At 32.2% G+C, this 14,140-nt stretch overlaps 2 protein-coding genes across 2 annotated transcripts in view; one reads left to right on the forward strand and one right to left on the reverse strand.

Annotated features, from left to right (window-relative positions):
- Positions 1-6,070: 6,070 nt before the first annotated feature.
- Positions 6,071-6,903, reverse strand: LOC105456206. Its single transcript, XM_011700078.1, has 3 exons — positions 6,867-6,903; positions 6,515-6,629; positions 6,071-6,373 (listed from the first exon to the last, which is right to left on the reverse strand). The coding sequence occupies exons 1-3, from the start codon at positions 6,881-6,883 to the stop codon at positions 6,173-6,175; spliced, it is 333 nt and encodes a 110-aa protein (XP_011698380.1). The 5' UTR covers positions 6,884-6,903; the 3' UTR covers positions 6,071-6,172.
- A 5,250-nt stretch (positions 6,904-12,153) lies between these two features.
- LOC105456215 overlaps positions 12,154-14,140 on the forward strand; it is a 10,707-nt gene continuing 8,720 nt past the window's right edge. Inside the window, exons 1-3 of the mRNA XM_011700097.1 lie at positions 12,154-12,282; positions 12,498-12,647; positions 13,452-13,718. Coding sequence (XP_011698399.1) covers positions 12,238-12,282; positions 12,498-12,647; positions 13,452-13,718 — 462 coding nt within the window. The 5' untranslated portion in view covers positions 12,154-12,237. The remainder of the gene's footprint in view (positions 12,283-12,497; positions 12,648-13,451; positions 13,719-14,140) is intronic.

A 14,140-nucleotide genomic window follows, 5' to 3' on the forward strand; every position in this document is an offset into this window, starting at 1 on the left:
TTCGGTACACAGAAAGTACGCATAGCTGACTCAAGAAGTGATGAAGTTCTTTTCGGCTGACGTATGAAGGTTGTTTGAAAAGTTTCTTAAGTGATATATATACATAAAATGATTTTTTATGTAATTTTAGGTTCAGTAAATAGTTCCTCTCTTCTCGCGATTAGTTGACTATAGAAAATACGATTCTCACATTTATTCTTTTAGTACAGAATGTGTGAGTGAATTGCAAGTCGATGACAAATGCAAATCAGCAGCAATAAGTTTACTTTAGAGGAAGGATTATAAAATATTTCATCAAGTTTTGTATGTCAGACAAAACAGACCTCACTTTTCGAGTCAGCTATGCGTGTGCTTTCTGTGCGCCAAATATCATTGCGCTATTCAACACCGTATACCTCCCTTGTATAAAGTGGAGAGATACATCCCTCTGTGGAATTGCAAGACAATTTTGCAATTTTCATCCGTTCCTGTTGCGTGTCGGATAATCTTTTTCCAGATTGTTTCACAAGTCACGTCTGATGCTGTATACAATCTGGTGTTCTTTGAGTATACTTTTTATCTTTTTCAATTCCACTTTTATTTATTCATTCTCTAACTACGCATTTTCAGACGTTTTCAGAATATTTTATGTATATAGTAATTTACGAAATTTACACGTTTCTTTTTCCCTAAACAAGTTATTTTATAAAAACGTTTCGCTGTTTACATCTATCCTCTTTTTCAAAGAATTATTATTTTCTGCATATATTGCAATACTTAAAAATTTTTTAATTTCCAAATTATTCTTCTTGCGTGTTTATTTGTATTATATATTTCTACTGTGTGTTATTGATGACGTTTCTGTTCATATTCTCATAAATCGATGTCTTATTAAAAATAATTTTTTTTTATATCAGAGCGAAATGAATGAATACAAGAAAAATGATATGAATAAAAGAAAAGTTATACCATAAAAATATCTTGTGAGTGAGTTGTTACGAATAAATAAACAAATGTATCCGATTTCTTGATTTTATTCTTGTGTGCCAAGCTATTATACGTTACTTCCTTTCGTCTTTCTCTCTATTCGCACGTCTTTTCTCGCTTCTTCTCTCTCTCTCTCTCTCTCTCTCTCTCTCTCTCTCTCTCTCTCTCTTTTTTACTGTCTAACGATAATTCTGAACACCCGCCGCGTCTCATCGTACGTGCATACCCGAAGCGTCTCCCCTTGTAGTTTACGCGGTGCTCGTTTATCTTCGGGTAGTTTACCAGTCTTGAGAAAGTTTCGGTGAGAGAGAGGCTCAGGCCCGGGGAGTTACGCCGTGGACCGCGTAGATAGTTTTGCCTCGAACGGGTTGTGTCGGGTATACGGCGCACGCGACGCCTCGAATTCTTAAGTCGTACCCCGCAATATATTAGGATGGTGCGTAAGTTCTGTAATTGCCACGCTGCAATGAAACAGAGCGATATTATTGGCGCGTAAACATGAGCTGGGTCGTGAATCTGCACAATATGATTGTGCAGATTCTGCACAATATGAATATTCGAATTCAGCGAAAGAGCCGAAAACAAAGTTTCTTAAAAATTTCATTTTAAAAGCCATAAGAGACATTGTTACAATCTCTGAACATGTATGATAAAATATGTTGAATATAAAAGTAGGTGTTGTTATTTAATATGCCGGCGAAATTAACGTTTGGATTATACGACTGAGACGTTTTCTTGCGTACTCCCCGTGCAGAATGAACACGTTACTTGTCCTACAGAGACGAATCAAGTGTAATCTCGAACATGCTCATGCATTTGCATTCAATTGCACCCGAAGGGAAACGCCGACTTCACAGATTTCGTCGCGAGTTCCGACCTCGAGACGAAATCGACCGGCGTCGTTTCTCGTCGTGCGGTGAGACATTCCTCGACTCTGTCTGCGAGGTAATCCCGTCGCATGGGTTTCTTCACCGACGGAAGTGACATGCGCGAGCCACGTCGCGTCGTACGTATGTAGATCCGATATCGGGGGAGAGAGAGAGAGAGAGAGAGAAAGTTCCTGGCCTAAACATATCCACTATTACTTTCGACGAAAGGGCGACTCCACCCTGCCGATACACCGCATCGGATCGTGCACATATACATGTATAGGAATAGTACGTAAGATCTGAAGAAGTCGACCACCTTGAGCCAACGGCACAAACAATCCTCTCATTCTCCGGTATCGCTCGGTGCAGTCCCTCGGGAGCTGGTTAGAGACAAAGGGGGAAATAAATCGCGGTCCACAATGCCTTTCCTTGCTTGTTCCTTCCGTACTAGCGTCTTCACCACTTACACAATACACTCGCCGATGATCACGAAGACTCGCTTCTCGCCGTTTGTACACCCGCCTCAAACGACTCGTTGTCGAACGTGCAGTGTGATGTTATCGCTTGACGTGATATCTTTTATTTCTATTATTAACCCAAATTGAAAGCAGTAGAGACGTTACATTAACTAAAGTTTGTTTATAGTATAGCCAATATTACAATCTAACATAAGTGGGAAAAGAAATGGAATATATTTCATTTCCTATATTTTTATTAAATTTTTTTATATATTAGCTTTTAATATTAGCGAATTACTTATTTGCTTAATTTTACCTCGGACTGTTCAAATTTTGATCCTGTATTTATCTCATACTTTAAAAATGCATAGCGGTCTGTAACATAATCGATAAGCAGGAATAAATTTGTTGTTCATTTTATTAATTTTCGAATCCGTTATTGATGTATAAACGTATTGAATAATGGGATATCATTCGTATAATAAATAACTACGTCAATCGAAATATATAAAAAATAAATATAAAATAGTCAACTATTATATATGTATTTACTGTGCAGCAATGTATAGTAAAAATAGTCGAGAGTCATTAATACAGGTATATATGCAGTAAAATTATGGAATTGCGCGAAATTGCACGGTCTAGAAATTAGTTTCCAACGTTTCCATTTGTATCACTCGTTCACTGTCATGAGGCGAGAAATACAACTGTAATATAGGTATCGAGGCTCGGACTCTGCGACAGTAACATATTGCGACGGCGCTTTATCGTCGTGGATTAGGTTTTCATAGGCAGTAACGTGAAATATCTGGAGCTTCTTTACTGGTGCACGACCAATAATAAAAGCTCTATTTCAGCTGTAACCAATAGCAATATTTTCTCTTATATACTATCTCCCGTCTCTGCCGCGCAAAATAGTAATTCAACACCTTCTACTGTCAAGTAATAATATTTATTCGTATAACATCTCACTCGTAAGATTTTTAATGGTATTGATAGTATAACATTTATTTTATTCATCACATTTCGCTCTGGTATCAAAAAATTGTTTTTAATAAGGCATTATTGATTTTACATTATAGAAATATTATATTTTATTATATTGTTTGGATATTTCTAAATTCAATCTTTACAATGAATCAAATAATGGAAACCAAAATATTAAATATGGAAAATACGATATTATTATTTATATCTTTAAAACACAATTAATTAAATTTTTATATTTGAAATTGAACATCTTTTGTATTCTCCTCAAAAAGACATTTTATTAAAATTTGATTAAAAATTGACTTGAATCGAAATATAAGATGGCAAGTACAGTAAAAAAATATCAGATTTTTCTTTCGACGCAAAGCATTGCGCAGTTGAGTTGGTAAATTAATTTTTGACTCGTCGATAGTCAGATTCAATAATCTCACGCAAAATCTAATGACAGCATTTGCGAGAGAATAATTCGGACATTACGCTTGTCGTTTTTGTGCGTCGTTTGCATTTTCCGTTTGACGTTTTATGAAACGGAAGCCTACCAAATTGGAACGTCGAAGGGAGATTTACAATTTGACGACCGTGCCACGCTGAGAACGAAAATCATTGGCGTCGTCGGCACCGGTAGCCGCACACGTTAATGCACAAACGGGCCGGTGGGTGCGCATTGAATCACCAAGCGAACGCATTACGCATTCGCCAAACAACTCGGTCATCGTAAATCGTACCTCCAGCGGTCGCCGCTCATAATTTATCTCGGTTCTGCTCACGCCGCTTCCTAAATACAAGCGGTTACGGTGTTACGGAATTACGAATTCAGACCGCTCGAGATTCTTGGTTATCGGAGCCTCACCGGCTGACCACCTCGGTCGAGGTAAACTTTATAATTCTGGTCTTGCGCCGGCAACGATCTCTGCTCTCGTATATCAATTACACTGCTTTTTGAGCGGTCGTCCTGCTTAAAACGTATTTTTTCTGCCGAATACTTGTACTTTATCATTTCCAGGAAATTTTATAAATGGACGGGATTATTTATTCCTTGAATATGAATGAAATAGATGTAGATTTTAAGCAAAACTTCCAATATTATTAAATAAATTTATAAACTTGAGAAAACTTTATCAGATTTTTAATAAAATTGATGTAATGTGATGTAATTATAAATGTAGGTATAACACTAACACTTTGTTCAACATAATTTATGTAAAATATAATATAAAATCAATGAATATACTGCACACAAAGAAAAAAAAGCAAAAAAGATGTTCTTAATAATAAGTTATTTTTAATAATTTAAATTATTATTGTTAATATATATATATATATATATATATATATATATATATATAATAGTACCGATGTACGATAAGATGCTATCGATATAGCTGTCGGTGTATAATAATTATTTTTATAATAAAGAGAAACGTTGCAAACTAAGAAAAAATTGGATGTGTCAGACGGGATTTCTTTCGCTCGCAAAGAATGAGCAAGTTTAGCCGAAGGGTGAAACTGAAGGGTGTTCAAAATTGATAAATCAAAATGTGCCAATTCGATCTCCCTTACGGAGCGGGGAGGATGTCCCCGGGCGGTATAACGACTGCTAAATCCATAACAGATATCTAGAGATTTATTATATTACTTTTTCTGTACTACCGATATATCCGAAGGAGTATTTGTAGGTTTTCTCGCGGCAATTACATCAGGATCTTTTCAATCAAGCGGATCGATTTCAAACTAGTCGAAAAATCAAATTTTCTATTATATGTTCTATCATTTGATTATCCTTTTAAATTATGCACTTGGCATATATTATAATTGGATCGTTCTCATTTGTTAGTGGAAAAAGGAATTTAATCCAATATTGAGTAAGATCGAGGAGAATATCTCTTCTTAAATTTCCAATAACTTCGTCGGCTGTCGCTCCCGGTTATTCCGAAACGAGATCGTTCGAATACCGAGCGTCTTCTCTACAGGCTCTAACCCGTCAAACCGTCTCGTTGTTAGGGACTGTGGCCTTATCTGCTGCGAGATATAACCAGCGAGCATTCGACGGGACAATCTCATTACGGGGCAGGCCATTATCTGCGCGCCCGTCGGGTAATTTAATATAAACGCACTAATTGGAAAACTCCGTCTTGGACGCGCCTCGGACTAACGGTGCGCGTGCTGATACGTCGAGCAATATTCGTTGTTAAAGAGCACAGCAACAGGAAATATATTTCTTGAATATTAATTGCAACATCTGCTCTGACATACAATAAATCGGATTCAAACTCAGATTTTATGTTAAACTATATTATACTTTAGGAATTATATTTTCCATTGTCACTTATTGCTACTTGCATTAATAATGTACATATTGTTAATATGTATTATTAAAAGTTATATATTATTAAATAAATTCTATTAATAAAAATACATAAAATTTATTTATAAATTTTTATTAATGCGAGATTTATATGCTCCTTCAAATGAAAGGTAATCTTAATATTGACAATGTCATTTACTTATTAAAGTACAAATTGTAATCAATTTTGATTGTAAAATTGTATAAATATAAGAAAGATTTTAATGTCTCTATTATATATAATAATGTTAAACATTTTGTATCAAATGCTTATAAAGTTATAACGAATACAGAAATTGTGTATAACCCCGAAATGTATACCTTAAATTTTAGGAGTATATACAAAGCGTAAATTAGAGTCTGCGATAATCAAGGGAAATTTTAAGGGTCATGTTATTAAATCTGTCTTATACTAATTGCTCTCCCAGACAAGGGATGTATACATTATTACCAGAGAGTAAGGATGAAATTTCTTCGCAACCGCTTACATTTATTATTAAGTCTCTAACATATGTACATCACGGCAAGCAGACAATAGAGTGATATTACAGATCTGTTGCGACGATAACGCAAAATTGTAAATAATTAAACAGAGTAAGATTTAATCCGGCAAACGCAAAGTGCAAATTTAGAGAATGATGCTGATCAAACAAGGCAGAACCATACGAGGAATGACCATCCGTGATGTTGTAACGTTGCCACGCATTTTCATCAAACCTCGAATGAGAACGGCTGTGGACGCGGAGCTTCAACAAAATGAAACGTAAATATTGGCTGAGCTACTCCGGGTAGGCCAACTTAAAACTCTCTCGCCGGTCCACCCTCGTATTAATAAAGATGAGCGCATTCCGTACACCCGGCACATCGTACATACACCTAGTACATACCAACTTTCTGAAGCTCCAACTTCCGCGAGCGTTGAAGTGCCAACGATGCAGTGCTGATTTTGAAATGGCTGTCTTTGTGCTTTGCACGCTTGACCTGGTTTCACTTTTGTTATCTCTGAATAAAGAAGTTAATACATTCAAAACGTCGCGTCGTACACAAATATTGAAAAGTCAAAATACATAATTTAATCCTTATGCGCAAGATTTTCTTAGACTTGATTATTTATTCATTATATTGATAGAGATTGATTTTAAGAAATTATATAATTTTACTATTTATTCTATGGAAAAAGGTATGCGTAAATATATATTATATTTAGTACAATATATGTAAAATACATTTTCGTATTACTTAATATCAAGAGACATGACAGCACAGATTTCTATACTATACTAGATCGCTAACTTAGGTAGTAGGGGCGAAGTAATCAATTAGTATTATCCGCATTGGCCGACACTTCCGCGCAACACTCATATGTTTCATATATTTACATCGTGTCATATTATTGTCACATGTCAATGTCACATGTTATAAGTAATTAGTGTTATATTGTGTATTTTAAGAAACAGATTTAATAGTGTAAAAAAGATATATTAAAGACATATTTGTTAAAAATATATAGAGTTTTTAAAATGCCATAAAATTGTCGTGTAAAATATTGTAATAATATTCGGCGATCAGAATCAGTTTTACATTTTTTCACGTAAGTGTAGCATCAGATTTCTGTAGTAATTATACATCAACCTCAATACATACAACTGTCAAAAATTAATGCACTGACAGCCGCTCACGAAGTTAGCGCAGCGGGAGAACCAATCAGTGTCACGGAAAAAAGTTATCAATAACTTCGAGAACAACGATACATTTCGAGTTGATTTAACTTGCTTTTTTCTGCCTACGCGTTACTTTTGTTTAAGCGTTGCTTTTAGCCACACGTTGCGATTGCCCACGAGTTGCTTTTGCCCACGCGTTTGCGATTGTCCATGCGTTGCGATTACCCACGCATTGCAATTGGCCACGTTGCGATTGCCTCTCCAAACAAATTTCGAATACTGGAAAAAGTCGGTTTTAAATGAATTGAGAAAAAATTATCACAGATTATTCGAAACTAAATAACGTTCACTCAATGCTATCAGAAGATCGTTTCGGCTTTACATCAAGTCCTCTTCAATCTTTTGTAAAGTATTACATACGTGTCATTTTACCTTCGTGTGTTACATACATAATTGTCAGATACTGTGTCTAATTATCATAGCAAATAATTAGATACAGCATCTGACAATTACGTATGTAACACACGAAGGTAAAGCGATATGTATGTAATATTTTATAAAAGACCAATGAATTTAATTCTCTTCGTTTCTGTTACTTTTCTTTCTTTTCTTCTATCACTATTTCATTCCTTTAATTCCTTTTTCTCTTAATCATTGTAAAAACATGTTTCGACATATCTCTTGATTACAAAAAATATTGTTAACAATATTATAATATTTTGTTAAACAAAAACTGATACCTGAAAGAAAAAAGTAAGACGAGAAATGGGAATTATTGACTTAATTGCCTTTTTTTAGATAGGACATGAGATGTATATAAGAGATATATAAAATAATGAGATATTTAATATGATATTTGTATTTGTGTGTACGTGCGTGCGTGCGTGCGTGCGTGTGTATGTGTTTTTGTGTTACGTTTCAGGGATAGTGAATAAATAGTGTGCGCGATACACGCGCTTTGATATGTTTCTTTTCTCTATCTAAAAAAAGGCATGTTCGAACTCGAAATGTATCGTTGTTCTCGAAGTTATTGTTGACTCTTTTCCGCGACGCTGATTGGTTCTCTCGCTGCGCTATAACTTCGTGAGTGGCTGTCATTACATTGACTTTTGACAGTTGTATGTATTGAGATTGATGTATAATTATAGTCAATTATAGTAAAAAGTAAAAGTGCAGTTAAATAGCGCGCGTCTGTAGTACTAGTATTTATAAATATTATATATTCTCTATTGTTTTTTTGAAAATAATTATATTTTTAATCATTTTACTAGATAAATAAAATTTAATGACCGAGATACAAAGTAATAAATTCTGAAAAAGTCTCTGTAATTACAGTTATAATCATGCAAATTTATAACCATTTAGCAAATGCCGGATAAAAATTTAATTACTTATCTACAATTTAATTTTGCGCCAAAAATATATAATTAACATAAATTAAAACTGCATTATATAAAATAATATATAAATTAATTAAAATATTCTATGTAATTATATAGAAACTCTATAGAAATTATTATATATTTGTGTAAATTAATAAATATTATATATAATTAACATAAATTAATACAAATAAATGAAAACGTCTTTTTCGGTAAGAACAGAACTTTAATAATATTTTCTATGTAAATTTATGTACATTTTCCAGTTCTTCAAACTGCTAAACACAGTCGATCTTGTAAATCTGACATAATAATATTACAAAATAAATTGATAATCTAACTAAATAATTATCGATTGTGTTTGGCGCAATTTGAAGAATTGGAAAATGGATATAAATTTAACTCAATAATGTATAAGACTCTTAGATTTAAAATATAACGGATATAAATTTACCTTGAAAATATTATTAAGCACTAAGATTCAGCTCTGACCGAATAAAGCGCTTTTCATTTATTTGTATTATTTGCATATTAACTTTTACTTATAGTAATATAAATTAAATTGCAAGAATTTAGATCATATTTCTGTTAAATGCTTTCTCATAGCCAGTATTCGTCGTTACCATGGTCTTATAATTTCGGTGGAAATGCCTCGTAGTCGGGAAGTCAATTAATTAATGCATGCACAAACCGTCGCGCACGATTTCTGAGCATGGTGACTAAACTCAGCTACTGATTTCTTGAGTACACAGTAAACAGAGATGAGGGAGTAGTTCGGGTTAACCGCTGAGTAATTGCACTTTAACCAAGTTAAATCGTACTCCCGTTATTATCGCGAACTCGAGATGTTACGCGGCGGGTCTAACCCGATCAAAGCAGTTCGTCGAAGCTGCTCAGAATTTCTATAGAATTGGTTTCTATAGATTCGTACTTTACAACGATACGATAACTAAATTATATCCAAAGTTGGTGAACATATCTTTAATATATCAAAAAACGTAATGAAAAAATACATATATTAGTATGTAATACTAATATTTCTATAAACAAATTATTAGAGATTTATAATTGTAAAGGTTAAAACAGAATATTTATGTGTGAAAGAATATTAATGTCATAAAACATTGAATGTATGTCGAACTTATTCGTTTGTTCTCTGACAGGCGTAGAATTTTCACTTTTAAACAAATATTTTGATAAAATATTATAAATATAATTGAATTTATGTATAATACGTTTATTATTTTAAACTATTGCTTTAATGTAATCATATTTAGAATTACAAATGTTATTTTGTAATTCTAAGAATTTTATTTTTGAAGTTTGTTAGCGCCGATCGGCGCCACGGTGACCAGTCACCAGTAATCAGCGCAGCACCGTTGAAAGTTCAAGTGCCGGAATTGGTAACCAGCATGGCATTCAATGTGTTAAATTATCAATTATAATACACCGTGACGGGAGAGTTGCCCCGCGGCAGCGAAACGGCATGGCGTGGGGGAGTTGTGACATGGTCGTTCCGCTACCGCGGAGCAGCGTCCCTCCTCTGTCACAATACAAATAATTTTTAAAAAATTTTTTAAGAGAACTTTAACTTTTTTCAGGTTTTGAACGACATTTCTAAACTAAATCTTCAAATTAAAAAAATAGTGCCCTTGATATTTTCGCTTATCGAATTGTTCCCCAATGTGAAAGCGTGCTTTGATTCGACATTTGACGAAGCCGTTCAGAATCTTGACAAATTCGTGCAAAACTTGGAACAATGTGTCCAAAGCATAAGTATTTTGCGACCATTTAAATTATAAATCAATTATTGAGTAATAGGTATAACTTTGTTTTAACTATATTACAATAATAGTATCATATATACTTTTATACACACACACACACACACACACACGCACACGCACGCGCACGCATACACACACACACACACACACACACACACATAGTAATATAATAAATACGCAGATATATTCACAGATTTCTATACTACACTAATTTCGCTAATTTAGGTAGTGGAGGATGAAGTAACCAATTAATATTATCCGCATTGCAAATGACCGACACTTCCTTACTCAACACTTAGGTTTCATATATTTACATCGTATCATATTGTCACATGTCAATGTCATAAGTCATTAGTGTTATATTGTGTATTTTAAGAAACGGGTTTAACAGTGTAAAGAAAGATATATTAAAGACATATTTGTTAAAAATATATTAAAGAATTTTTAAAATGCCACAAAATTGCTGTGTAAAATATTATAACAATATTCGACAATCAGAATCATGTTTTTTCACGTAAGTGTAGCATCAGATTTCTATTGATATTCTATAATCTATATATTTGAAAATGTATTTTAATTATTCTATCTAATTTTATTTTTATTAATAACTTTTTATTACGTAACAGTCAAATTATGTGACAAATTTAAAGATAATTATGTTTCATATATTTATTTTATATGTCATAAAAGAATGCACTGTGATTTTTCCACAAATGGCGGCATATCCTATCCAGACTTCAATTTGTCTCACCCTCACTACGTAAGTTAGCGATCTAGGGTAGTATACAAATCTTTGGATATCTTATACACATTATACATACACTCTGAATGTGTTATATAATATAGAAAGTTTTTTCAATTCTAATCTAACAGTTAAAAGAATTTTTTTTTAATATGTAAGTTTCATTTCCAGTTAACTTTCGCAACATTAGCAAAATTATACTAACAACAAGTTAGCAATTTTATAGCCTACAATATTTGTAAAGCAAATAACAAAAAAATGGAAATAGCACTTATTTGATTAAATATTATTAATCATATATTTTTTGTAAGAAGCTGCAGTCCAAAATTTTCAAAAATTCATGTATCCCATTATTACACAGCAAAATGAACTGTTTTAATATAGTTACGTACTCTCTAAATCTGAATTAGTAAAAAATCTCTGACAATCACTGATTGAGTCAGTAACTATAACATAATCTAACTTAACGCTACAAATGTTGCATTGCTAATAAATAAGTGAAACAGAGCCGCTGTGCAATTAGCAAGAACAGCGAAGTCCACTGATTTGTGAATGATTATAGAATGATTGTGAATGATACGATTATTCACTTATATATTAGTGATATTCGAAAGTCAATGAAGTTGAATTTCATACTTAAAACTGATTCATTCAATGAATAACCATTGATAATCAGTGACTACTCACTGATTCAGATTTAGAGAATATTCATACCATATATGCGAGGTATCTAAATTATTATTATAAGCATATTAGATGAAACATGTATCTGTGTAGTAATATATCATAAAAATAAATTATAAAGTTCTCTTTTGAGTAATGTATTTTGTTTGTTACTACTATTTTTTATCTTGGTTAATTAGAGTAATTGCATATTGATGTAAGTACTCGCAGTTTGACAAGTTAATTTGCATATCGCAACGATACCTTCTAAAAGTTGGAGGCGAATATCTTATATAAACGCGGGTTTTAGTTTAAAAAGAGAAGTATTATTCTCGAAGTCTCAAGAAGTAATACGCCAAAGTTAGGACAACAACAATGACGAAAATTACCATCATAAGTTGCATCATCGCAGCTGTTTGCGTAAGTTTCTCGATTCTTAAATCTAAAATAGTTGTTTGGATAAAAATTTAACGTTTAAAATTTGTAAAAGTTTGTGAAAATTTTATTTAATAATATTTATTTTATAATTTATGTACAAAATGATATTGCAAGTGAAAGTGTTCTTTTGTCTCTCCATTATTTGAAATAATATTGCATATATTACATATTTTATGTGTCGGTTTATTTAATTCTAGGTTTTTCAAACAGCAGAAGCTAGACTTTTTGAGAAACAGGATCTAGGTTCTTTATTGGGTAATGCTCAAAACGGAATGTCTGGTGCGCTTGAAAACATGAAAGAAATGGGAGATAAACTTCAAAATCATGGAAAGGAAATGATGGAAGGCGTAAGATTTAATTTAAATTTTTTAAACACATTTTTAACATATATATATATATATATATATATACCTATATATATATATATAATCGTATAAACAAGTTACGTTTTTATGGCTGTGGTCACTTGATGCTACAAATCGAAAAATGCTTTGAAGGATTCTTTGATTGGTCAATTAGTAACATTCTTTCTTCTGATTAGTCAATCAAATGTTTCGAATAATTTGTAGCGTCAAGTAGACCGCATACTATATCATTTTATATTTAAAAATAAACAGTTTTATTTCAATTTATATCGCGAAGCAAAAATATTATATTTTATACAACAAATATTTTGTCAAATTACATTTGTAATAATATGCTCGTTTTTTATTCAACAATGTTTATAATAAATCATATTAATTTCAAATAATTGATCGATTATGCATTAAAAAGGGCAAAAATAATACGAAAAAATTTATTCGTGTATCAAAGTTAATAAATTTAGATATTACAAACAAATCATATTCATAAAACAACAGTAGAAATACAAAGAAATAATTATGTGTCTATAATTATTATATAATATTACACGATTTTGTAATAAAATTAACATGAAAGTAAATTTTTTTCACACAAAGTATTAAATCTATTTAATCATTGGTCTTATAAATAAAATTCTAAGCAATATATTTTGATTTATTTACTCTAAAATTCTCCAATACGATTGATTCACATTATGTTCTAAGAAAATTAAATTTTATTAAAAAAATTTTGATGGTTATACTTCAAAGTTAAATGTATTGCTAATTTTTAAAAATTTATATTATCAGATAAAAAATGGACTTGAAAAATCCCCAAAACGGGCTTTTGGGCCTTCTAAGGCATGCGTTAACGTGTTCGAGGAAGGACAAAAAGGTGTCGAGAAATTGATACAGAGTTTTGATACCTGCGTTTTGAACGTAACAGGTTCGCATAGTGCAGACGTTGATAACGTGATCGGTGCAATAAATGATCTGCAAATGAATTTATTAACAACCTGTGGAGATTTCTTAAAATGTACACAAAATCCTTTTAAAGTAGTGAAATGCTTCACTAACGTAAGTACTTCAATTAATTTTTACTTGTTTTAATCTTTAAATATTCTTTTCATAATAACCTATAAAAGTTTTCTATAAGTTAATAATATAAGTCTTTCTAATAAAATCAAAATATACTCTTTCATTCTAACGCATAGAAAACTTTTATGCAAAACTTTGATTAGCATGTTGAATGTCGAATTTATTCGTTTATTTCTCTGACAACGCCGGAATAGAGAGAGAATTTTCACTTTTAGATAAATATTTCGAAAATATTATAAATATAATTGAATTATACAAACTTATTATGCACAGTACGTACGAGTTTTATACATTTTTAAAGTTTGTTAGCGCCAATCAGCGCCGCGGCGCCGATCACCGGTGATCAGCGCAGTACCGTTGAAAGTTGAAGTGTCAAATATTGGTGACCAGCATGCCAGCAT

The sequence above is a fragment of the Wasmannia auropunctata genome, unplaced genomic scaffold (assembly GCF_000956235.1).
Source record: "Wasmannia auropunctata unplaced genomic scaffold, wasmannia.A_1.0 LD335737.1, whole genome shotgun sequence".
In the NCBI taxonomy this organism is placed as follows: domain Eukaryota; kingdom Metazoa; phylum Arthropoda; class Insecta; order Hymenoptera; family Formicidae; genus Wasmannia; species Wasmannia auropunctata.